The sequence below is a fragment of the Ictidomys tridecemlineatus genome, chromosome 4, assembly GCF_052094955.1.
Source record: "Ictidomys tridecemlineatus isolate mIctTri1 chromosome 4, mIctTri1.hap1, whole genome shotgun sequence".
In the NCBI taxonomy this organism is placed as follows: Eukaryota; Metazoa; Chordata; class Mammalia; order Rodentia; family Sciuridae; genus Ictidomys; species Ictidomys tridecemlineatus.
This window is the reverse complement of record NC_135480.1, coordinates 160983203-161011029: the sequence shown is the minus strand read 5'-3', so window position 1 is coordinate 161011029 and position 27827 is coordinate 160983203. Positions and strand designations below refer to the sequence as shown.

Here is a 27827-nt window from a genome sequence, read left to right as displayed (position 1 = left end):
TGTCATGAGGAAATTTCAGCTGAGTGGGCTGCCAGGGTATCTGAACCCCCAGGAATCATACATGAGTATTGACCTAGAGAGAAGACCCTACTTTCGTCAGATGTCATAGGGCCCCAGGGCCACTTTTATGTCCTTTCACCCTAGCCAGAAAAAAGTCTAAAACACCACTGTAATGACAGGTAATGCTTTCCCCATTCTTCTCTGATGGTCACATTATTGTTTTAAATCTGATGATCAATGAATCATTTAGTTAAAAAAAAAATAGAACTGTCAAAAGAAATTAAGCAAAATATATAGGTGGATTCAGATTCTCCTGCTGAAATCATTAATGGTTGGTTTTGAAATGTCAAAAAAAAATTCACAAATGAACTTTTACCTATGCTTGAGATTTTATATTCATATGACATAATTATAGACCTTCTAATAAATGTAAGGTATAGGTACTTTATGCTAGGGATATTTAGATGTATTGATTTCACAGCACTGAGAAGATACCGACAATGAACTACATGTATTTTAAGTATGTTTAGTAACAAGGATACCCAAATCCATTAACAAATGAACTTGGGCAAATGTGCTTTGCTCTATAATCCATGAAATGCCTTTTTCACCTCAGATACTTCAGAAACCACTCTGGAAATAGATAAAAACATATACATATTTATTCACAGAAAATGCCATTTACAGCTTTAATATTAAATATCGTTATGAGAGTCAGTTCACAAAAAGAGCCTAAAGTGCAAAAGCTCCATTTCAAAAAGCCTTAAATCGCTCCCAAAGCAATGGAGATTAAACACTCCCCCACCAGGAGGCAAGCCACGCTCCCAGCACACCCTCTATGAAGTAGAAAACAAGGGATGTATCTGAAAATACTGTATTTTCTCTGATTACATAATGCAGTTATAAAATAGTCTGTAAGTCTGGTTTAACATGTAGGAAAAGATACAACACTGAGGCCTTTCAAGGGGGGACCGTATTTTTAAGTCTATAGGAGAATAATGTCTATAAAATCCACTAAGAATTCCAACCTGGCCCAGGAAGATTCTTTGACCAGCTGAAACTACAACACCAGGACTAGCCTGGATAGCAAAGGTCTCAAGTTCAACTGAGGAGAAGAAGCTGAGGAAGGGGCCCTGGCCGGACAAGTTTTTCCCTCACCTGTCCCCCAGAGATGGTTCCATGGCCCCCAAAGGCAGAGAACTAAGGAAGTTCCAAATCCCAGTCCCAGAGCCCCCAACATGGTCCTGGCTCACGGAAGCCTGAGGAACTGGCGAGAGAGGTTTTCACACACCTGAGAAATCCAATCAACGGAAGAGGTGGCAGTTTTTCTACAAAACCTGGCTGGGATGACCATGAAACTTTGTTGCCAAAGAGAACATCTTTGATCAATAACTAATGTTTCAGGCACTCTTCACTGGACAGGCACAGAGTTCCCCCAAAATGTAGCCCATGCTGACATCTCATCCCCACATAACTTCAATATGTTCATTCCAGTGCTTGCTTTACAACATAACCAGAGAGGGGTGGAAAGATTTCTTTTTCTAATAATCAATGACCAATCAAACAACTCTAAAATAAGAATCACAGGGCAAAATGATCAATTGATAAGATTAATGGGTTTTTCTATCCTAAATCCAGTTCCCGGATATAGATCTCAGATAAATTCTAACCAGTACAAAAACCTGATCGTTATTCTGAGTAACTATCACTATGACCTAACTCCTAACTGTCAAGTCTATTGGACAGAGGGAGGGATGAAGACTCTTGATTGTACAACAATTAATGAAATAAGCTATTCATTTAAAAAAAAATCTGAACACATCAAAATCTATGAAGTTCCATAGTTAACAGCTGTTTTCTATGACACAACGATGAATTCAGGTGGGGGAAGTACATCAAAAAAATATAATTCAGTTCATCATCTCTTAGGCCCATTCATGTCAGGTTTGATTAAAACAGAAGATCCAGTGGAAAGTCTTAGAACCCAGTGACAGGCATTCCAGTGTTTAGCTAACTGCTGGTGTATTCCACACCTGCTCTTCATGAAAAATACACGATGTGCACTCACGTTCCATTCAAGCTACAGGATAAACCGTCAATGCTAAACGATATCTATTTACAACTACACCGGGGAAAAGAAGACAGAAAGAAAATAAGGAAGTCTATTCAAATATCAAAATATTAACAATGGTTTTGGTTGAGCAATAAAGATATGGGTTATTTTCTTCTTCTACAATTTTTTCTGTAGTTGCCCAATTTTCCTTAAAAAGCATGTAGTGCTTTGTTATAAATACAAATGATGTCCTAAACTCAACTGAAATATAAATGAGGATATGTCTACTCTCTTGCTTTATCATCCCATGCTGGCAAGCTGTAGTGATTTCTGTTCAAAAGCAGAGTTATGTTTTGTCCTCTTAAATATACTCCATTCTACTTCCCCCCCCCCTTAGTTCTCATCTCTTTGGAACCAATCTCTAGATGGGCATACTGCTTTTCATAACAAAACCACTCCTGACATCTTTACTTAGTCATTTTTCTTGTAGAAGAGGGACAGAAATAGCTCAGTGAGTCAAGGTATGTATTTTCTTTTTCACAGGCCCATTCAAATATACCCATCCATGTAATATGTTATCCCTATTTCCAGGGACTGGAGGTGGGAGTGTAGGTAGAGCCCCTAGGGAATACGTCCTTTCCTTGGTAAAGATAAATAGTCACTCCTTGAATGTTAGGATAATCCTCCTGTTACTAGGGAACCTTCAGGACAAATTAAACTTATACCAAAAGAACCATTTCTTACAATCTGCTTCTCCTGCTCCCAGCTTCCATACTAAGAAAGCTGGGCTTTAAATATGGCAAACCCTCTAGTTAACAGAATTTTTATCCTGTAAAATAGATGAGACAATAATTCATGCCTGGTAAGGTCAACCTGAAATGAGAATGGTCTAATATTTCTGTTTTTAAAATTCTAGACTTGAAACCCAAAGGACTTCACAGCAGTTCTAGTCTACCAATCGGCAGGATTTAGAGAATCACATTAGGGGTTCTGCAGATATTCAATTTAAAATAATTTAAAATATATTTTAAAATTATAATAAAGTAAAATGTACATGCATTCAATATAAGATTTTTCTGCCTTGGAAAGCACTAATTTGCTAATTTGTATTTTCACTGCCTGGATATGTTATTAAGTAAATGCTATCAATTTAAACTTATATTTAAGTTCATAAAATAGAATTTATTTCATGTATTGGGTTTCATAAATATTTCTTACTACAGGAAGAAACAGGAAATAATCCAGTGAGTTACATGTAAAATTTGAAAACCACCCAAATGGAATACAATTACTCTTTTTAAATCTGAACCCAGTTACATATTGGCCTTTCACTTCGAATCCTATGCAAACTCTAACTAGCGGAAGAGTTCCTAGACATGCCAAACACTGCTGCTCCCAACACTTAGACCTTCAACACAGTGACATGTCCTACCCACAGGAAAAGGACAGAATGGCCTATCTGTCCTGCCTTCTCCCAACCAGGAATGTTACAAAGCAGAGGATGCCTGAGTTAAAATGAGAGTCCCTGAGGTTGGTAATGCCCATCTGCTGCCCTGAAGACAGTCTTGGTGTCATTAGATCACAGTGACTCATTGCAGCCAGGTGAGAAAAACCCAGAAGGCAAGATTTGCCCCCCTGCACCAGCCAATCAGTGTGTGATTATTGCCAATATCTGAGAAAAGTGAGCCAATGCTCTGATAAAACCACAGGAAGCACCGTGTACTGTGAGAGTGTGGAGCCTAATTCCCACAGGATGTATCCGAGAAAGTAAGAGGTAAGACCCTTAAAGGTAATTTCCAAAACAGTATAGTATACTGGAGACTTTAAATGAGAAAGTTTGAAAAAACTACATGAAGCCCTTTTGGTAATCAAACGGTAAGGAGGGTGGGCTGTGTATGGAATCTTCACACCAGAGCTATTCTTCTCTGTGTATTTGAAGCCACTGGGCTGGAGGAGGAGGGCAGAAACGATGTCAACATTTCCAAGTTGTGCTCATCTTCAAGAACAGCTTAAAGTGGAGTGCAGTTTTTGGCATAGAGAGTTAGTCATTAGCTTCACCCTCTCTGAAGTTAAGTCTCCATCTCTCAGCAGAGGTAGTAGTAAAAGGACTCACAGTACATGTGCAACCAGGGTTAGTTGAGAGGTGTAAGTGAAAAACTAGCCTCTGGAGCCACAGCCCTGTGTGTGTTTTGTTTGGTTTGGTTGAAAGACAGTTTCCCCAAATGAACATCTCTGGCACCTTCCATTAGAGAGTCGGAGAGTCGGTCTGTCAAGAGTCCACTCCAAGAGTGCCTGGGAGGGTGGCGTCTGGAGCAGGCCAGCTTTCTCCAGAAAGAAGCACTGGGTAGCCCTGGATCCCCCAAGGGACTGCTCTGCCACCACCATGAAGAATGAAGCCCAACACACCAGTGCATCTGGAAGTGCCGCTGAGAAAGTTCACCTAGTGTCCCTATGCCCTCTGCTTTCTGTCTTCTCCCGGGGGCACAGTGGGACCCTAGCAGTCCAGACACACACTAATTAGAGCCCAAGGGAACAGAATTTTTAAAAGATACACCCTACATTAATTCTTAGAACCCCCTTGGCTGCCCTTGCTAGCAAACGAAGCCCAGTGTGTGAAGGAAAACAAGCAGAGAAGCCAGCCACTGCCTTGCCATCACGTGATCTTGACTGGTGACTTCTTGCTGGCACATAGGAGGGACACATAGGGGACGCCGATGAAGGCCCATTTCTCACTGGGCCAGAACTTGATGACTGGCCCTTGCTCAGGGATCTCTGAGGCGGCATCGAAGTAGGCGAAGCACACGCAACCCAGATAGGCAGCAAGGCAGATGAGGATGTGCCTGCAAAAGGAGACAGGGGTGAGAACCTGACAGGCGAAGCTCCACTGCAGGCAGCTTGACTGCCCTTCCCTCAGGGAACTCACCTTTCCTGTGGGAATTATAGTCATGGTTAGGAAAGGGTGAGGGTGACCAACAATCCCATAATGGCAAGGATGATAATCCTGAGCAATTTAAGCCCCATCTTAGAATGTTCTAAAATATTCCCACCGGATAACTGGAACAAATTTGCAAATGTTTTTGGAGCTCTACCAAGACTGAGGCCCAAAGACTTAAATTAGATTGCCAAGATGGAGACAAATCAGTCTAGACCCCACCTTCTCAGTGTAATGACTGGTCATGGATCAACTATGCTCTTCATCAGGAATTAGCTTATGTTGATGAAAATGTGTTTGCAGTTTTGTGGATGAATCCTTTTTGTTTTTAATCTAAATCTGTGTACCTACAAAAGTTTCAATATTAATCTTGAGCAAGCAATGGATCATTTGAAGACTTGCAATCCTTCCTTATACCCTTTACTGAAGCTTAATTCCAGATTAATTAAATACTTAAAATATATATGTAAAATATATTTTTAAATATGTGTTTTCATAAATTTTGGTGTGAGAAGCCTTTCTGAATGACACAAAGTCCAGAAATCCTAAAAAAAAGACTGACAGATGTGACAACACATAAGTTCAAGGCAGTGTGGCACAAATATACCATTAACATACTGAAAGACAAACAGGAAGCTGGAGGGGAAATAACTGCACCTTATGATAAAAAGTTAAAAAAAATCCCTGCATTACAAAGAATACTAAAAAAATTCGCTGTTTCAAAATTATGGAATTTGCTGGTAAATGGATGGAACTGGAGAACATCATGTATTACGGTTTAGATATGAGGTATCTACCAAAAACTCATGTGTGAAACAATGCAAGAAAGTTTAGAGGCAAGATGATTGATTATGAGAGCCTTGTAATCAGTGCATTGAGTCCCTGATAGGAATTAACTGGGGAGTAACTGTAAGCAGGTAGGGTGTGGCTGGAGGAGGTGGGCCATTTTGTCTTTGGGGTATATATTTTGTCTTTGGACAGTAAAGTGCATTCTCTCTCTTCTTTCTCTCTCTCTCTCTCTCTCTCTCTCTCTCTCTCTCTCTCTCCTGAGTGTCTTTCCTCTGCCACACTCTTCCATCATAATGGCCTCTCCTCAGGCCCAGAGCAATGAAGCTGGCTATCTATGGACTGAAACCTCTGAGTCCATAAACCCCAAATACATTTTCTTCCTCTAAAATTGTTCTTGTCAAGTCTTTTGGTCACAGAAGTGAAATAGCTAACTAAAACACCATGCTAAATGGAATAATCCAGACTCAGAAAGTCAAGGGTTGAATGAATCCAGACTCAGAAAGTCAAGGGTTGAATGTTTTCTCTCATATATGAAAATTAGAGCAAAGTAAGAGATTTTAAAAAGTGTGTAGAGGCTGTCGATATCATAAAGATGGAAGTGGAGCAGAAGGAGACTGCAGGAAAGAGGAGGAACAGGAAAGGGGAAGAAAAGAAGAATGAATCTGACAAGATTATGCTGTGGACATGTATAAAACACCACAGGGAATTCCATCTTTATGTATATCTATAAAGCACCAATTAAAATAAGTAAATAAGTAAACAGAAGACCAGGAGAGTAGAGGAAGGGAAATATGGGGAGAGGAAGAGGAGAGAGAGAAAGGGGAGGCAACAGGGACTGAAATGGAGGAATTAAATTCCATGCATGTATGATTATGTCAAAATGAAACAAACTATCACTTATAACTACAATGCCCTAATAGAAGCACTTTTTAGAAAAAAGTTAGTTATTTCACAAGATGTCTGGAATGTGCTAGAAAATAATCTGGGTGGGGGTGAGGAGTGGGTGAGGGTGTTAGGAACAAGATCTGGCCTCATTTTGCTTATTATGGGAATCTAGCTGTTTGCCTATATGCGGCTCAATGTGGTATTCTTTGGGCTTTTGAAAAATATTGGAAATTTACATAATAAATGGCACATAGTTGTGTAGACAGTAACATAAAAGGCAATGTGTGCTGTATATAAATTTTTTAAAAATAAAAATAATAGTGAAGACAAAGAAAATGAAAAGGCACACGTCAAAAGAGGAAATACACATAGCATTTTTTTTTAATTTTTTTTTTAGTTGTCAATGGACCTTTATTTTATTTATTTTATGCAGTGCTGAGAATCAAACCCAGTGCCTCACACATGCTAGACAAGTACTCTACCACTGAGCAATCACTCAGCCCCATACACATAGCAATTTTACATTTGAAAAGATGCCCAACAATACCAAGTTCTTTTAAAATGTGAAAATAAAAAATAAAATTTTTATTCCATCTTTTAGATCTTTTATAGATATTTTGTTAATAATTTGTTAATAATGAAATAATTGTTAATAATTTGTTAATAAAATTTGTCGATAATTTCTATATGCAAAACGATGAGTAAAAGGCATTCTTTACAGACTTTAGTAAAAAGTATTAATTGATACCATCTTTCTAGATTTGTCAATATAGACTATAACTTAACCTATGGAAATATTCAGGAATTAGAATCACTAGATTGGTTGCAAAAGTGAAAAATTACAAACAAAATATCCATTAAGAGACAGCTTGGGCCAGGTGTGGTGAAGCAGGCCATTTGACTTTTAAAAAATGACAAGTTTGAGCTGGGATTATGGCTCAGTGGTAGAGCGTCTGTCTGGCATGTGTGAGGCACTGGGTGCAATCCTCAGTACCATATAATAAATAAATAAAGCAATCAAAAACAATGAAACAAAATGTCTTTTTAAAAAATGACAAGTTTATATCTGTTTACAGAATGATTCTATCCTTGTTTTTAAAAAGTAGAATGAGCCAAGCTTGGTGGCACACGCCAGGAAGGTGAGGCAGGAGGATCATAAATTCAAAGCCTGCAACTTAGCAAGGCCCTAAACAACTCAGTAAGAATTTATCTCTAAATAAAATATAAAAAGGGCTGGGGATAGCTCAGTGGTTAAGCACCTCTGGGTTCAATCTTCAGTACAAAAAATTTTAAAAAATGCAGAATGATTAACAGGCACAAGGGTACAGTTGCATAGGATGAAACATCTGTAATGTTCTTTGGCACAACTAATATTTCAAAATAGCTAGTAGAGAGGATTCTGTTGTTACCAACACAAAGAAATAATAAATACCTGAGGTGATGGTAGTTACTCTGCTCTAATCATTACACATTGTATACATGTACTGAAATGTCACATGTACTTCATAAATGTGTAAAATTATTATGTACCAATTAAAATAAAACGATTTTAAAAATAAAAAAGTAGGAGAGAAATATATATGTATATACATATACACTAGAAAATCTGAAATGATACACTTCAGACTTTAACAATTATCTCTTTGAGGAGGTAGAATTATGAGAGCCACTTTCTATACTTCCATGTTGTTTAAATTTGTCACAAAATACATAACACTTTCTAACTGGGAAGAAAAGATGGCTAAAAATTGAAAAGCAAAGCAGAAAGTATAACAAATTCAGAAATTCAGACGCAAACTAAGTTTTGCCACAGTTATCAAATAATCTAAATTTGTACTTTGATAAAAATGTACAAATCTTGAATGAGGTTATAAATTTATAAAGCTGTGCATATTTATCAATGTATGCACTTAAAATCTATGCATTTTATTATCTGTGAATTGTAACTTAACAAATATATTGTATTTTTAGCTGTACAAGTTCACTAGTATGAGTTGAAGTTAAACCTCAGAAATTTCAGGCAACTAATCCTAAAACCAAAAACCCCAACTTGTGCTGTTTATGATCTTTTTTTTTTTCTTTTTTTAGTTGTAGTTGGACACAATACCTTTATTTCACTTATTTATTTTTACATGGTGCTGAGGATCGAACCCAAGGTCTCACACATGCGAGGTGAGTGCTCTACCACTGAGCCACAACCCCAGCCCCTATGTTCTTTTTTTTTTTTTTTGCAAAGAGACCTGGAAGTCCCCCCAGGACTTAGTACAGGATGTATTTACTCATGATAAATACATACAAGTTCAAGTTCATCTGAGCAAGAGACTTTTAGTCAAGTCTTTCAAACTGAGTATCTTTATGCCACTTCTAAAGAGAGGTCAAGCTTCTGGATCTGACTTCAAAGCCTCCAAATCTTTAGCACTAGGTTTCATCTCTCAATGCTCTCAATATACAAGAGACTGGAGACAGCAGATTTCTCCTGCTCCTTGTTATCTTGTACAGTTAGAAATCTTGGAGGGCAGAGAAGGAAAGATTACCCTGGGTTTAGACAGAAACACTTCCTTGGAAGAAAGTCACTCCCCTTTCCCCTTAGCTTGGAGTGTAGGATTCTGCAAGTTGTTCTTCGACCTACTACTACTTCTTTTAATGTAGTAGTAGATAAGCATCCCAAAATACAGATGTTCCATTTTCCTATTATTTAACTCTGAGGTTGTTTTTATATAAACAGGTGGGTGATGTTGAACAATTCACTTGGTTATCTGGTCTTCAGTCTCTACCTATTCAAGGAACAGGTGAGACTGTCCCTAGGTGCCCTGTGATGTCCATCCTCTCCCCTGGTCACTCAGGCCCTGAAGGTGTGGTTCCTACTAAGGACCAACCCAGGCTTCATTCACATCACCTCTCTCCCAAGCTCCCTCACCCCGCCCCCATCTAGCCTGAGCTCAGGTTGCAGATTCAGTTTTCAGGCTCCTTTGTGTGCTATTAATGGAGCTAAAGGTGAGAGAATGCAGCCCTGCAGCCTAACAATTCGGTCTTTTTGTTCTGCCTAAACCTTGCTCCCTGGAGCCAATTTCACTTTTTGCAATACTTTCTGATGCTTCTGAAATGTCTGGCAATGTTATATGAGGAGAGAGGCAGCTGGGCTCTGCGCCCACCTGGTGTTCCTTGCACTGAGCCCTACAGCAAGTAAGGACACCTGTCTCAGCCAACTCCCCATCAGGAGGGGCTTACCACACGCAGTGCAGGTAGGGGAAGTGGAAGGATGATAACAGCTCGCAGAAGGCCCGGTCACTGATCCAACAGAAGAGGGCGAGGGTCCACCACAGGCCCGAGAAGAGGCCCAGCTTAAACACACGTACATTGTCACACCTACAGGGGAGAGACACAGAGCGACCCACCGTCAGTCCTGGTTTCTTCCTACCCCTACCTGGCAGCCCCGTCTCCTCTGTCTCCTTCACTGGCTTCTCTCATTTCACCCAAGCCGTTGGCACTGGAGTCCTACCCAACATAGACGTCACTCACTCATCTCCTGGATGTGAACACCATGTATATACACAAGGCCCACAAAGGCCTTCTTCCCTCCCAAACGCCTCATCTTTCCCCTGCCCCAATCCTATTCTTCTCTAGTTCTTCTCTTTCTCACTCACCCTACATCCAGGGCCTCAGCTCTACCTTCAAAATTCATCCCCATCTCTTCCCACCTCCACCTGAGTGTCCCTGTCACCAGCGTCTCCTCTATGGCCTACTCCCACCCTTCCCCTACAGTCAACTCTAAGTACTCTGCTCAGAGTCTCCAATGTCTTTCCCTTTATTTTTTATTTTATTTTATTTTTTTAAAAGAGAGAGTGAGAGAGGGAGAGTGAGAGAGAATTTTAATATTTATTTTTTAGTATTTGGCAGACACAACATCTTCGTTTGTATGTGGTGCTGAGGATCGAACCTGGGCCGCACGTAAGCCAGGCGAGCACGCTACCGCTTGAGCCACATCCCCAGCCCAGTCTTCCCCTTTAATCAGAGGGAAAATCAAAGTACCCACTGTGGCCATAAGGCCTCACATGTGGACTTCCACCTTCCTCTTTACCTCTGTCCTCTCCCTACACCCCCCAGAACTCGTACAAGGTGGAACTCGTGCTGTTCCTCAAACATCCCAGGCCTTAGCCTGAATAGGTCCTACAGGGCCTTCGCCCATGCTGTTCCCCCAAATATCCCCCAAATGGCTCCATTGTCAAGTCTTTGCTCAAACATCACTCGGTAAGCCCTTTCCAGACCACCTGTCTCCACCTCCCAAGTGAACCTCCCTCCCACCACTTTCTCTCCTTTAATTTTCCCTGTAGTAGTTATAATCCCTCTGACATCCTCTGTGTCACTTTTGATTTGTTCAGTCTGTGTCCCCCTCACATACACTGCTGTGTCCCCAGCATCTGGACAGTGCCGGGCACAGGGAAGGCTCTCAATGTTTGTTGAGTGAAAGAATGCATTCTTACACACACACTGGGACAAAAATGTTCTCCCAAAACAATTTTTGAGGGCTCACAGGAAATTTCAGTGGCTTGTTTTCTTTCCTTATCAGGGAACTGCTCATCAAATGGAGATTTCCATTCCTGGGGAGGAGAGGAGGTGGCCCAGAGAGAGTTAGTGGCCAAGGGTCCTTCTAAACCCTTCCCCCGGGTCTCTTTCCCCTCAGTGGAGCAGTCCTAGGTCAGTCAAGTTCTCTTAGGGCACCCAGATTCCAGTACCACATCTGCAACCAAGAAGCCTAGTTCATCCTTTTCATCAAACAGGTGGGTGTCAGAAGCCTGTCTTGCTCTACCTCTCCCAGTGGTCTCATAGGAACATGAACAAAAACATCAATTAAAAGGGGCTAGTCAGAAAGAACTGCTCAGAAAGCAAACCAAAAGACTCCTTTGCAGGAGGGCTAAACGCATCCTTTGAAAATTGGTTTGAAAGAATTAATAAAGGCTCACGACATGCAGAGACCCCCAATTCTACTCTGACTAAAATGAGAAAACAGAAATATCCATTTTCCCCTGCTCCCTTTTTCCACACCCTACTTCAAATAACTCATCTTCAGACCAGTGTCTCCTCTCCCAAAGAGCTGTCTCCCCTGGGCCCGACTGCTCTTCTTCAGGTCTGTTTCCACGCTTCCTGAATCAGCTTCTCTGACACCCAGCGCGCTCCAATTGTAGTCTCCCCGCACTGCATTCTCTCAGAACCCCGTCATTTTCCTTCATTAACACATCACAGGTTAAAATCATGTTTATATAACTATTTGCTTAGTATCTAGAAGATCACAGTAGGAACTATACCTGTTTTCTTCACAAATGTACACCCAGTGCCTAGGAACAGTTGCTGGTCCAGAAGAGGTGTCAAATAAATGTTTGCTGAACAAATGCCAAAATTATGAAGTATAAGGCCGTTTTACTTGGATTCTAGAACATTTTAGGCAAAACATTTTTTTGAGGTTTTTTGTTTGTTTGTTTAAGTAACCCTATTAAGCTCAGAGCAGTGGCACATACCTCTAATCCCAGCAACCCTGGAGGCTGAGGCAGGCGAATCACAAGAGTTCAAGGCAAGCCTCAGCAACTTAATGAGGGCCTAAGCAACTAAGTGAGACCCTGCCTCAAAAAAAAAAAAAAAAAAATGGCTGGAGATGTGACTCAGTGATTAAGCACCCTAGGTTCAATCCCTAGAACCAAAAAATAAAAATGTAAAAAAGAGTAACCCGGGGCTAGGGATGTGGCTCAAGCCGTAGCGCACTCGCCTGGCATGTATGCGGCCCGGGTTTGATACTCAGCACCACATACAAACAAAGATGTTGTGTCTGCCGAAAACTAAAAAATAAATATTAAAAATTCTCTCTCTCTCTCTCTTTAAAAAAAAAAAAAAAAAAAAAAAGAGTAACCCTATTGATCGGTCCCACATTCTCAGAGTCCATGCTAGGCACTGTAGAAGACAAAATAAAAAGGTCTCTTGCCTTACAATTTAAAAGGTAAAAGAAAAACTGACACCAACACATATCAACAAATGCATGTACAATTGGTCTGTTACAAGAGGTTCCATGAACATCCAATGCAGTTAAATGTAGAAACTTTAGCTTAAGGAGCACACTTAAGTCCTTCTTCTATGTCTTCTGAGCAAAGGGAGTGCAATAAGAAACATTTGACTTAGACATTATGGATCAGGCTGAGGTCAAGAGAATAGAGAGCAATGTCCTGGAGATGAAGTGCATGGGGGGCATCAACAGAGAGCAGAAGGTCAGGCTATTAGTCATCATGGGGCCCATGCCAGATCAGGGCAGGGCAGATGCCCACAGGCAGGGCAAAGGCAGTACAGAATAAGGGGGCCAGGGCAATCCGTTACTGCTCTTCCTCTGTAGAGAAAGCAGGTCCTGCTAGAACTAGCCACTGACTAGGCTGACTTGCATTTGATCCAAACCTGGGCCCCCTTAGGATTTTGTCTCATTCTTAAGGCTTTTATCAAAATATCAATGTGAGGTTAAGTTAAAAAAAAAAAAAGCAAGGCAAAAATCATACATATAACAGGACCCTATTTTAGGACTGAAAAAATCTTAGGGAAATGTCTACTATTTCTTTTCTTATTGAACCTTATTGTATTCCGGAGGTTTTTCTTAAGAATAATATCACTCTTATCATCAGAAAAGAGTATATTTTAAAATGTCCTAAATGCAGCCAAGTCTCTTGGGAATGTGCCTTAACACTAGAAATTTCAATAAGTGTGAGGTCATGACCCCAAATCAGGAATAAACTTCTGTATTCTCACAGTATGAAGAAGGTTCAGAAAGGACAACAAAATATGAAAAGCCCAGTCACAAGCTTTCAGAGTGAAGGCTAAAGAGAAACAGAAAGCTAAAAAGTCCTTCCTCTCTATCTTCTGAGCAAAGGGAGTACAATAAGAAACATTTGACTTGGACATTATGGATCATGCTGAGGACAAACAGGGAAGATGCTAGAAAGTGCCAAAGGAGCCCTGGTGTCCCCACCGCCCCCCCCTCCACGTCCCAGAATTTTATCAAAGCAAGGAAACAATTATCTTTTCTTTTCCTTGCTGGGACTAGGGGTGGTAACTGGGACACAGCAGGAAACAAAGAGACCTCATCCCTGCCCAGTGGAGCCCATGTCAAGCAGAGGGACAGACACTGAATAAAAAATTAACACAAATAATTGTCTAATTATGGTGGGAATGAGTACCACAAAGAAGTTCCGGGTGGTAACAGAACACATAGACAGTTGAGCCCCAAACTGAAGGATGAGTTAGTCATGGAAGAATGTTAGGAGAGAGGCAAGAATGAGAGCCTGGGGCTGGAAGGAGCTGAGCCCACAGGAAGACACAGGAGTCAGAATGGTGAGGACAGATGTAAAGGGGAGTGTCATCTTGGGGAGGTCAGCCTTCAAGGCAGGCAGGGACTTTTGAAGATTCTTAACTTTATCTTACAATGTCAACTAATAGGAAAACGACTGTGACCATGTGGGATGTTCAGGGAAGGAAGATGGAGCCAAGTTTCTGACTTGAGCAACTGGATAAATGGTGCTCCCATCTACTATGGCCGGAAATAATTGTGAAGAGAACTAGAAGTGGGAGAGGCAGATCAGGAACCTATCTTTGGATAAGTTGAATTCTAGATGCCTGTTTATATGGAATTAGAGAGGTGAGGTAGGTAGCTAGATACATAATGGCAGAGTTAGAAATGGACTTGATTGGAAATGTAAATTTTAGGAGTTATCCACATATGTACAGTAATTAAAGCCACAGGAGTAGATGAGATCTTTCAAGGAGAGATATAGAAGGAGAAAAGAATGTCTTAGTCCATTAGTGCTGCTATAACAAAACACCATAGCCTTGGTTGCTTGTAAACAAGCAGTTATTTCTTTCCATTCAAAAAGCTAGGAAGTCTAAGATCAAGGCACCAATAGATTCAGTGTCTGGTGAGAGTCCATTCCTCATAGATGGTGCCCTCCCACTCTGTCCTAACCTGGTAGAAGGAGTAAGGAAGTTCTCTGGGGCTTCTTTGGTAAGGACACTAATCCCATTGATGAGGGCTCTGCCTTCAGGACATAATCTCTTCCTTCAGTTCTCTACTTCTTAATACCATCTCGTTGGTGATTAGTTTCCAACACATGAGTTTGAGGTTACACAAGTACTCAGATCACAGCAAACAGAGAGCCCAGGATGTACCTGAAGAAATTCCTTAATGCAAAGTTGTACAGAAAAAGGAATCTATGGGGCTGGGGTTGTGGCTCAGCGATAGAGCGCTTACCTAGCATGGGCGAGGCCCTGGGTTCAATTCTCAGCACCACATAAAAATAAACAAAATAAAAATAAGGGTATTGTGTCCAATTACAACTAAGTAAACCTAAAAAAAAATTAAAAAGATAAAAAAGAAAATGGAGTCTATGTGAGAGACAGGAAAGTAGTTACGCAGAGTCAGTAAAAAACCAGGAGGACATGGTACCACAGGAGCCATGGGAAAGAACATTTCAGGGAGGGCTACCGTGCATACACCCAAGAGAACAACACATAGGTTACAGGAGGGCAGAGAAATGATCACGGGATAGGCAACATACCAAGAGGGGGATGAGTTTTGCAGTGGGGGAAGAAGCCAATTTGGATTGCATTGAAGAGTAAACAAAAGACTGTTAGAGAAGTTTGGCTCTGGAGCATGGGGCTCGGGTAGAGAGCAGTGATGGAGCAGATGTGAACTGAGTGCAAGTTGGTTGACTGGGGGAGATACTAACGTGTCCATGGCTGACAGGAAGGACCTGTACAGAGGGAGGGATGACACAGCAGACAATGTATAGCAGCAAAATGAGTATAGGAGAGTGGAGGGAACAAAGTGGAGGGACAAAGACAGCTCCTGGATGGAAAGGAGGGCACTTCCCACAGTGCTGTCACTGTTAATGGGACGATGATGTCCAGTTGGCTATAGCAATGGCTAGCGTTTCCATGGAAGATGTTAAGCATGCAACAGAAACTGTTTCCTTTGTGACTACTTACAAAGATTAGGGTATGAAAGGCAAGTGTCTCTCCCTGCTCAAAGATTACAACTGTGAAACAAAATTTATAACAGTCTGCCCTAATCACTGTCTCCCCATTGGCTCAATTAGATACTAAGAACTTAAAATATTTTCCCTTGTCTTAAGTTATTTTTAGTAAAATTATAGGCTAAAACATACTGTGAAGACTCAAAAGTTAAAATGAAACTATGTTGAGATGAATTCTCAAGACACACAGCTAAATCCAGAACATTCTATTCACTTTGGGTCCCATATAAGCCAGCAACTACTGGGCCAAATAGTACAAATGAAAATCCACTTCAAATGCCTTCACTAGCAATTTAATCACATGTTTTCAAGATCCGTTCATATCCAGGGCTGGCTAGAGGAGGGTACCTCAGGAGCCAGTTTACTCACAGTCCACCAGAAAAAGCCACTTAACTAACATCTCTACCCCAGGGAGAGTAGGGAGAATTCCTTAATAATAAAAGTAGGATTGCTAAAAGATCTTAATAAGAAGAGAAGGATATTTCTCTTTAAGTTAATGGAGCTCCCCTTGCTGAAACATACAGCCAAGCAAAAGAAAAGGCAACCAGTGTTTGTTATGTAACTACCATGTTACAGATATTAGACTAAATAGGGCTTATTTAGGTCTCACTGAGACCTAAGCATTATTATCCTCCATATCAATAGTGCCAGTATGACCAAAGTACGTGAAATAAATGCCCAGAATTTCCAGAACCGAGACTCAAACTAAGCTCTCTAGCCCCCAAACCCATGTTCCTTCTGTACTTTCCACTGAAGGGATGGATTCTGTAATGAGAAGTTAATGCTTCCTAGCAAGCTAAAATGCAATCTTTAAAAATTTTCAGAGTAATGGGCACTCTGGAAAATTCACAGAGTTACAAAGCATAATTTCTGCCTTGGGACAACACAACATCAGAGAGGAAGAAGAGAAGGAAAGTTGGAGACACAAATCTACATTCAAGGTAGAATATTCTAAATACTATATAAAAGCACCAAGAGTTTAGGAAGAGAACAATCACATCTGGCTGAGGAGAGGAATCCAGAGAGGCCTCAGGAAGGAGCTGGCTGCAGGGCAGGAGGTTCTGCATAGTAGTAGGGGGGAAGGGCATTCCAAAGGAAGAATAGGGGCTGGGATTGTGGCTCAGCGTAGGGGGCTCGCCTAGCACAGGCAGGACCAGGTTCAATCCACCACATACAAGTAAAGATATTGTGTTGTCTCCATCTACACCTAAAAAATAAAAAAAATATATTTAAAAAAAAAACGGAGAAGAAAATATAAGAGGGAATCTAAAGGCAAGAAAGCAAGGAACCTATTCAGACTGGTTGGCCATGGGGCATATATAAGGAGCCAGAGGCAGAATAGGCCCTAAGGGAAACTTGGACAATACAAAGCCATTGAAGACTTTTGTACCAAGAGAGAGAGTACCACAAAAAAGACCCCTCTTAAGATAGAGAACTGGAGGAAGAAAAGAGCTATTACAACACAAATGCAGTGGCCACTGGAGAGGTGGGAGGGTGGGACAATAGGAATGGCAGGGAGGGGACTGACAGATGAGACCCTGAAGAAGATTCCATCAAGTTTAGTGGTTTGAGGTGGCAGGAGACTAGGGAACCCAATTTTCAAGTCTACAAGGACTGGAAAATAGTGAGCATTAAAATAATTCGGGGAACTTTTAAATGGGATTTGGGAAGGGTGATGTTATGGCTTGAATGAGGTGCTCCCCCAAAGCTCCCGTGTTGATGCAGGAATATTCAGAGTTGAAATTATGTATTCTGAGACCTGTAACCAAATCAGTCCATCCTGGTTTGAATGTCTGACTGGGTAGTAACAGTAGGCAGGTGGGGCCTGGCTGGAGGACGTGAGTCACTCAGGTGTGTCCTTGAAGGATATCTCTTCCCTGTGGCCCCTCCCACCCCTGGCTTCCTGGCCACCTTGAGCCTAGCAGCACTCCTCCACCACACCCTTCCACCATGAGGCTCTGCCTCACCTCAGGCTCCCAGCAATGGAGTTGACCCATCAAATCAGACTAAATCTCTAAAAACCGTGGTCCAAAATAAACGCCTCTAAGTTGTTCTTGTTGGGTATTTTAGACACAGTGATGAAAAGCTAACTAATATTGGTAACAAGAAGCATAGTGAGGAGATAGGCAGAGCAGTCAGGGCACAGTGCCAAGCAATGAATCATGAAAGAGTCTAACTGAGGCTACCCAGCAGGTAGCTGGAATCAGGAGAAAGGACTTCAGAAAAAAAAGATGAAGACGGACTGCAGAGAATCACGCAGAAATGACAGCTGAACACAGAGGGATTTACATCCCCATCCCTTTTTATTTAGAATCCAGGATCTAAGTTGCCCAGGCTGGCCTGGAACTTGTGATCCTCCTGCTTTAGCCTCTTAAGTAGCTAAGCCTGTTATACTGTGCCCAGGTACATTTTTTTTTTTTTAAGACAGATAAGATGGCAAAGAATAAAAAAGCTGGAAGAGCATACAACAAAAGCTAACAGTCATTATCACCAAATGACAGGTTTAGCCATATTTATTTAGTGCTATGCACCAAGCATTGTTGGAAGTACTACAATATATTGATTTTCCATTTCAGATTCAAATAGGGAGAGAGCCAGGTGTAGTGGTGCTCACCTGTAATCCCAGCGGCTCAGTTCAGGAGGCTGAGGCAGGAGGATTGTGAGTTCAAAGCCAGCCTCAGCACCAGCAAGGCGCTAAGCAACTCAGTGAGACCCTGTCTCTAAATACGATACAAAATAGGGCTAGGGATGTGGCTCAGTGGTTGAATGCCCTTGAGTTCAGTACCTGATTACATCCCCCCCCACCCCCAAAAAAAAAGATAGAAAAGGAAGACATTACAAGACACTTGAAAATTAGTAGCTAAGAAGGAGGGGCCATGGAGATAGAGACACTCTTTAAAAACAGGGAAGCAAGTCATTTTGTCCCACAGCTACAGCAAGCAACCTGGATCTCAGCCAGTCATCAAGGCCACTGGGCAGATATGCTCAGCTCTAGGCAAACGCACAACAGTGGCAAAAGGGCTTCCAAACAAAGGCCTTCAGCTTGATGGTATTCTGTTACTTCAGACTTACTCAGCATTACATTTGTTGGTAAGATGGCCAGTTATTAACTGACGACCACAAATTCCTCCTCTTTATATCTCTTTATGATCTGGTCCCAGTGTGCCACCCAGAAGTGGGGAAAGTGCTGCCTCCAGAAGGCTAAACACCCTCTTCCTGAAATGTGCAGCTCAGATCAGTCTGAAGTAAACACCACACAGAATCACAGGGCACATTCTGGACAGCTTCTGTTTGTTTATTTGTTTGTTTGTTTTTTATTTTTGTCCATGGCTTTACTCAGCCATATTTCCCATACTATAAAATTCACCCATTTAAAGTATATAGTTCACTTTTCACTTATTCAGAGTTGTTTGACAATCACCACAACCTAATTTAATGATTTATGTCTAACATTCTAAAAAGAAATACTTTCCTTATTAAGCAGTCATACTAATAGTAGCTGAGACCTTCCCCGACTACCTCCTTACATGCGGAGGCCACTCCTACCCTCACCCAAGCCCCAGCTGGCCAGGTTTTTGAGCTTTTTAATCTACAGATAACAGTCTCCACCCTTGACCTCCCAAATCAAAACCAATGCATGAGCAGAGCTAGTATCTGTACAAGAACCATGACAGCTGACACTTATTTAGAACTCAAATAACTGTAGAGTGAGTATAGGGAATAAGCAGAGTTGAGGTTGCTAAGAACCCTTCTATTTCTAATAAGCAATATGACACTAATGAAATAGAAAGTTGATTATTTATTGATTGATTTAATTTATTTTTGGTGCTGGGGATCAACCCAGGGCCTTGCACACTAAACACACACTTACCACTGAACTATACCCCCAGTCAGAAAGGGGACTTTTAAAATTAAGGTTATTAGGATGTAGGGACTAAATCCTTTGTAATTTACTCAATCATCTGTTTTTTCACTCATAGCACTCACTACCATAGTTATTCTTCTAGAATCAACTTGCAGCCTGCTTCTGAAATGAGTCTCTTACATCGCCAGTCCTTGAAGGCAACTCAAAGAAGCCAACTAGAGATCTGACAGCATTCTTTACCTGCCAGGCAGCAAGTTCAAATCCCTCATCAGCCAACTAAGGCCCTGAGTTATTGCAGCCCATCAAAGCAACCCCTGGAGGCAGGAAATTGGAAAGCAACGTATATAACTCCTCTCTAAGCAAGGACAGAAAGCTGACTAAACACATTGCACAGAGCAACTAGTGCACAGAGGGAGACAGACTGAGACTTCGGTTAACAAACTCAATGTCTACAACAATGAGCAAAGTGTGAATTAAAGTGTATATTTTTAAAGTGGCTGCAAAGAAAAAGAAATGTTCCAACAAATATTGAAGTAAGGGCAGTGATTACTTGTACTTTAGATGAGGCAAGAAGAAACGTCATGTACACACAAGTGCTAAACTAAATGTTTTTAGATATCCACCTGTGCCCTGGATTTTACAACTTCCCAAAGGAAAATGCTTATGCAAATAATGAGCCTGATCCTTGGAGACACTAAGCCTGAGAAACTATCACAGCCCATTCACGAGGTTTATGTTTCCTTGTATACACACAGTCACTTTCCCTCCCCCTTCCTATTCTTCCTGTGTATGTGAACACAATGACCCCTACTTCTCTTTTCTCCTTAAACCTGTCATATGGACTAATGTACTCTTCTTTCTACAGAATTAAGTCACCAGCTTGGTCTTGGCACTTAATCTTTTTTTTTTTTTTTTTTTATCTTTTTTGGAACTGGGGGTCAAACCCAGGGCTTTGCGAATGCAAGGCAGACGCTTTGCCACTGAGCTACATCCCAGCCCTGATAAGCTAGCTTTTGATCATTAGGATGCATGACATCCACTAAACAGCCACTCCCCTCTTTCTGAAAATGAGATCATTCACATTTTGTACCAAAGCATCAAACCTGTTCCAATCCAACAGTCAGGAACTAATTCTTCATACAGAACATTTCTCTTCCAAGCTGGAGGAAACAAAGGAACACAGAGCTAAATGTTCCCATTACAGGGACAGCCCAAGGGGTGAGCAGGAATACTGGCACTCACCTCTTCAGCTCTGCGATGAGCAGCGCAGTACAAGGAACCCCCAGAGTCATCAAAGAGATGTTGTTGATGGCAGGCTTGACAAATGCCAGGCATGTTGTAACCACAGACAGGACACAGACCACCGCCTTGAATCTGCCCCTAAATCCATGGAAGCAAAACCAAATCCATTAGCAAGAGTTCTTGATCATTTTGTTTGATTAATGTTGGCCAGGTACAGCCACTGCTATTCATGCGAGCTAAAATGAACTTGTGTTCAAAGTACCCACGTGTGCAAGCCATTCACACTCACTGGATCAGCAATCCCATTTCTAGGAATTTATTCTTGGGAAATAATCAGAGCTTCTCAAAATTGTTAGCCATGACAATGGTAAAGCTAGAATCAACCTCAATCTCTGGGGGTGAGATATGGATAATCATTCTCCTGGTGTGAATTTCCTATAAATTTTCAGATGTTCTGCATCAGGGTTTGACAAATGTTCTCTGTAAAGGTTCAGATAGTATTTTTGATTTTACATGCCATGAGTTCTCAGCCACAACTATTCAACTCTGCTACAATAGAAGGTAAGTGTGTTAGTTTTGTGCCACTATGACCAAAATATCTGACAAGTACAAATAAAAGGAGGAAAAGTTTATTTGGGGCTTACAGTTTCAGAGGTTCAGTCCATGTTTGGCTAACTCCATAGCTCTAGACCCGGTGAGGCAGAACATTGTGGCAGAGGAAAACTAATCAGCCCATGACAGCCAAGAAACAGGGCGGTTGAAGTACCAGGAACAAAATATAAACCCCAAAGGCACACTCCAAGTGATCCACTTCCTCCAGCTACCCCCACCTCCCTTCAGTTACCACCCAGTAATCTATTCAAAACATTAAGCCATGAAATGCAATAATCCACTGATTAAGTTATGGCTCTCTTAGACTAATCCTTTCACCTCCTATATTAACACAGGAGGTTTTTTTCCATATCCAAACCATAAGTAAATTAATGGCCATTTCTGTGTGCCAATAAAATTTGACTTGCAAAAGGAAGGCCCATCTGGTCTACAGGACATAGCTCACCAACCTCTGTCCCACCAAGTGAACATATAGGACTTTTATAGAAAAAGCAGAGACTGTTATTAAACCATAAAGCTTCCTAGTTTACGATGAAAAAAAAAAGTCTACATAACTAGCACACAAAACTGAAAATTCTAAAAATATATGTATCTGCTGACTACCTGCCCATCTGGTAGGCACTAGAATTTGTCTTGACAGGCTCTTGACATGACAAATCTTGGAAAAGTCATTGATACTCTCCTCACACCCCTCAGCAGAGGTCATTCCAATGGAAAAGTGTCAGAAGTGGCGACGTGATCCTGCACATGCTGCTTCCTCTCCTGGGGACCCCATTTCCTGATCTATAAAGTGGAAATGCAGGTCCAGACAATCTCCAAGGCCTCATCTGTGACTTAAATTGAGGAGCACATGATTTTCCTGAAATTTCTGTTATTCCCCATTAGCAGAATTTGCTTTGGCCAAAAGCCTTAGAAGAGGTCATGGTTAGGAAATTAATTGGAATGAAATTCTATTATAAAGAAATCAAAGGGCATTGAACATTCAAAATACAAATTTATCTCTTAAATAGGAAAACTATTTATCATCAAGGCACAGGAAATCATTGATCAAGCTGCCAACTTTCTGACTGGAATGAACACGCCTTATAGCCCTGAACTTCTACCAGAGGAAAAAATACAGATTGGAAAAGATCCAGGCAGCAAATCCTCAGAAGAATCATGTTTTTCTCCTGGCCTTAGCTGGGTTCTTCTGCAACTGGATGAAAAGCTGCCTTCTGTAGCACCAGGGTCAGCCATCATGTGCCTGACCCTGGGGACACAAAACAGACTTGTTCACTGGGTTTGAGGTTCTGACATGTCATCCTATTTGGCCTTGTGGGTTTTCTTTTTTTCTTTCTTTCTTTTTTTTTTTTTTTGTTCTGCTCCATTCTTTCTCCTCTCCTTCTGGGATGCTCCTTACATGTATTTATTTACCTTCTCACCACATTGCCTGAATCCCTTACATTTTTCTACACATTTTCCACCTTTTTGTCTCTTTGGGTTTTTCTGAAATTTTTTCTTTACTTTTTTTTTAAATATTTTTTTGATTGGTTAAACACATAATCAGAAATTTTCAAAATGTATCAAGTCAATGTACCTAATGATTAGGACTCAGTTACAGGTAAGACTGGGGAATAGGGTAATTAAAAACATAGGTGTTAGACTGAGGTCGTGGCTCAGTGGTAGAGCACATTGTCTAACGTGTGAAGCACTGAGTTTGATTCTCAGCACCATATATAAATAAATAAAATAAAGATCTATATATAACTAATATATATGTATATTTTTTTTTTTAAAAAAAAGGCAAGGTGTTTCATTTGGGTGTTCGAATCCTGCCCTAATCACTTAGTAGCTGTGGAGCCTTTAGAAAGTAACAATTTTTCAAGTCTTTTTTTTTTTAGTTGCAGATGGACATAATATCTTTATTTTTATTTATTCATGTTTATGTGGTGCTGAGGATCGAACCCAGTGCCTCATACATGCTAAGCAAGTGCTCTACCACTGAGCTACAACTACAGCCCACAACTCTTCAAATCTTTCCCATGTAAAAACATGAAAGCACCAGTACCCATGGTATTCTTGTAAGCATGAAAGCACATAACAGTGCCTGGTACATGTTATGTATTAAGAAAACAACTATTACCATTCTCTTTATCATCATTTTGAGGACAAATACTGTTTAAAAAATATTATTCTTGTTGATAATATCACACTCTCAGGAAGAATCTGGCAGAGCCTGTGCTGCAATCCCCAGGGTCTCTGTATAATATTGCCAAATTGTTCAAAGGCTTGGGCTTGATGAAACATGTTTTTAAGGAGACTATCCACAGATATCACACATCAGGTCCAGAGAGTGTGGAGGAATGTTCTGGCCAATGAGGACATCCCGTGAACACACAATTCTGCAACCAGCAAAAGTAACAGAGGTCATGTGGCCAACAGAAAGCCAGATAGCCCAGCAGACCCAAGTTATCAGAGGCCCCTGGGACAACAGAAATATAGAAATTTCCAGAGAAGAGGGGCCTGACAGAGTGTTTTCTAAACTGTAAAACAGTATTTTGTCCTGTTTTCAGTTTTCCAGCCCATAGGATCTCACACTGGAACACAAGTTCAGGGAACCCATGGTACTCTTCTTCCTTTTTTCTCTAAACCAAAATCTGGCTACCCGGTGCCATTATCATAATATTATAATAACAAATATGTGACTAAAATCATTAGCTACCCTTAATTCAGTGGTTTTCAATCCTATCAAACCCTGTCATACTCCTTTTTTATATTAAAAATTTGGTAGTGTCCCTTTAGCTCTTCTGAAATAATATGGAATTTATGGATGATAAAACCTACCATCATTGTGACCACCAAATACAAGTCCACAAACTTCCCAAATGTCCCTTAAGAGAAGGAAATATTCCTGGTTAGGATCCACTACCTGTTAGGAATAGAGCATAACCTATTTATAATAGAAAGCCTTGATATTTACAGAAGTACAGCATTTGGCCCTAGAAGAGATCTCAGAAAAAAGTGCAACCCTGTCATTTCAAAATCAATGAGGTAAGGCCCAGAGAGTTTAAGATTCTGGCCCCAGGATATCTGGCAACTGAACTAGAAGGACAGGTAGATCTCAGCCTATTCCCTTGCTATACAATTCAGAAATGAAGTGGGTTATAAAGTGAGAGTTTTTCCTAGATTCTATGGAGGCAAATAATAAAAAAGCACATATCAAGATAAATTATTTTTGTTTTTTCTCAAAACAAAAATATCTAAAAATTATTAATAACCATTAACAGCTGAGTGTATATACTAAAGATGCTAAGCAAGATAAAAAAGCCTTTCTTTTAATCCATCAATCTTACTGACAAAATGAATGTTAATAATTTACCTACTATTCTAAACATGCTTATTTCCCAGACACTTATTCAGCCGTTTGTAATGGCTAATAAGTGTTCGTACTTATTGAGTTCTTATTCATATGAGGCACCCCTATACTATTCACATCATTTCATTTTCTCATTTATTTCTGATCCCACGAAGTAGCTAATTTTACTACCTCTACTTTACAGTGAGCAAAATAAGGTACCAGAGTTTTACAGGGAAAAATGGATTATGATTCAAAGCCATATCTGTCTATGTGATCCAAACTCATTTAGCCACGGTACTCTACTTCCTCTTCTCTAAAAATCTCACACTGGAACTACTTTTTTTTTTTCCCCCTCAGTACGGAATTGAATCTAGGGGCACTTTACCACTAAGCTACATCCCCAACCCTTTTATGCTTTTTCTTCTAAGACAGAATCTTGTTAAGTTGCCCAGGCTTGCCTCAAACTTGGGATCCTTCTGCCTCAGCCTCCCATGTAGCTGGATTTACATGCTTACACCATTACATCCAGCTGGAACTACTCTTTACATGTGTTAGGAATATTCCAGCAAAGTCTAGAAAAAAAACGAGGCAGGTAAATAAATATTAACTATCTAGTAAGTTAAGGCAACCAACCCAGGCAATCCTGGTCGACAGAAATCCTGCTTTTGACATGAATTCTTTTTCTGACCTAACACTTAATTCTACTGCAGAACATTTACCTTTCCATGGGCAAGGAAGCCCATGCAAAAAGGTCTGACCATCACTGGCAAAGTAAAGACAGACAAATTGAGTTGAAATCCTTATTTTTTTCCCTTAACATACACCATTTTTTCTTTGCTCATAAAAATTCTCCATGGCAATTCTCCATGGCATTTGTGCACATATCTCAAAAATCCTAGACCGAACTCTCTTCTCTGTTCACCACTGGCAGCATTAAGAGCTAATTTGAGTACTGGCCATGTCACTTAGTACTGTACAGAGTGCTCTTCAGGATCATCTCAAAGAACCCTGAGGTAAGTATTATTTATTACCTACAATTACAGATGAAAAAGCAGAGTCAAGACTAGATATATAGTTTGTAAGCAGTAAGGCTGGCATTCAAATCTGAATGGTACCCAGCCATGGACTCATACATATGTGGTACTCAGCATCTTAAAAGGACCCTCCCCATATGAGGACAGAGCAGTCATATCTTTACCTCTTCCCCAGAGAAATGCCACATCGTACTAGTGATAGAAAAATCCCACATGGCCACAGACATCTCTGCCTCGTAGTATGTTTTCATTATTAAAGTTAGGAAGCTTTAATTACCAATGCATTACCCCATTTTCTTTTCCTGTTCATAACAACATGCCTCTACTCCTACATCTAAGAAACAAAAAGAAACTTTTTTTATATAATTAACACAATTAAAGCTGTCACTTGGGTTTTGGGGGGGGGGGTTTGGGGAGAATTGGCGCAAGGAGCCCGGTGGAGGGAGTGTGTTCCGGGAAGTGTGTGTAGAGTGCCTGTGAGAGTTCGGGAATAAAGAGTTGCTGTTTGAACCTACAAGGCTTTGTGGCGGCTCGGTTATTTTGTGCCCAGACAGACTGCGGCATTCAGTTCCTCACTTGCGTCCCTAGACTTGAGGTGAATTCTGAAGGAAAAGTGTTTTTTTTTATATGAATTCTTTTACTGGCCTACCACTTAAATCTACTGCAGAAAGCACCAGGCTCCAGGAAAGGGCACTGTGACTGGCAAGGCACCTTGGGAGAGGGTAAGAAGGCCAAAAGGCAAATGGTTTGCTTTTCAGGCAATCACAAAGTTCCTGCCTATGAAAACACCTCCTGACCCTGCCTGCTGCTCACACCCACTCCCCTGCCCTCACCAGGTTTCTCCTAAAGCTGAACAAAGAAACCAAAGAACAAGGAACTGGAGATAGCTGAAATCAACATTTTAAAGCATACTTTCTGGGGCAGGAGCTGTAACTCAGTGGTTAAATAGATGCTCAGCATGTGCAAGGCATGTACATGCGTTCTATTCTTAGCACACACACACACATACATACATACATACACACACACACATACCAAAAAAAAAAAAAAACTTAAGCATCCTTTCTCTGCTAACTAGAAAGCCTCAGTAAGATAGAGACCACATTTAATTCAAGACCAGGACTTTCTCTCCTCCTCATTTTCTTTTGTTAAGTAAACTTCTTGAGGGTATTTCTATCTGTTAGATGATACTCAAAGATAACACTATGTAATTCAAGTCCTACTTCCCAGGATAAAGGCTGTACAGCTAATCCACTTAAAGTGTGTTTTCTCCCTACTTCATTTAAAAAGAAAATTTTAGTGTTAAAATTAACATGTGCTCCTTGTTTAAAAAAAAAATCCAAGCCAGTTCAAATTAAAGATAAAAGTGCAAATTGAAGCTCTTCTCTACCACAATGCTCAAGAATAGCCAATGGCAGGAGCACGGCATCTTCATCCTCCCAGACATGTTTGTGCACATAGAAAAACATACTCAAGAAGAATTTAACTCATTCATTCTAAAATTAGGATATCTGACACACAATTCTAGAATGTGCTCTTTGCAGCCAGTATTTCCATAGACACTCCTCCACCTCAGCCCACTGGAGCAGCCTCAGTCTTCAATCGCTGCATAGATCCTGCTCCTTTTCAGAGTTCCAGAAAAACTATAATGAATTATTTTGTTCTCCTGGCATAACCTTCCCTGCTTGCTTCATTAATCCATATTTTGTTTATCCATAGACTGCATGTATTTCAATAAACCACCACGTTCTGCAGAGTAATATGTGGGTGATGTGTTTGGGGGACATTTCTCATCTTTATTAGCCTGCCTCTCCTCTGCCTGCAGATGGTAACAAACCTCACACAACTCCTCAGCAGAGCTCTCTCTGACCAAACTCGAAGTCAGCACCCCAAGCACTGCTACATCCTTACCACCCTCGCTTTTTCAACACAGCCTTTCTCACGCTCTAACATGACATTATTTGTTTGTTGATTTATAGACTCCCAACTTCAGTACAAGCTCTTTATAAGCAGAAACCCTGT

The 27827-nt window shown here is 40.7% G+C and overlaps 1 protein-coding gene across 1 annotated transcript in view; it reads right to left on the bottom strand.

The window, feature by feature from the left end:
* Positions 1 to 640: 640 nt before the first annotated feature.
* Positions 641 to 27827, bottom strand: part of Acer2 (alkaline ceramidase 2) — a 39130-nt gene continuing 11943 nt past the window's right edge. Inside the window, exons 4-6 of the mRNA XM_005335901.5 lie at positions 20823 to 20960; positions 9888 to 10025; positions 641 to 4893 (exon numbers count right to left, since the gene is read on the bottom strand). Of these exons, the coding sequence (XP_005335958.1) occupies positions 4707 to 4893; positions 9888 to 10025; positions 20823 to 20960 (463 nt within the window). The 3' untranslated portion in view covers positions 641 to 4706. The remainder of the gene's footprint in view (positions 4894 to 9887; positions 10026 to 20822; positions 20961 to 27827) is intronic.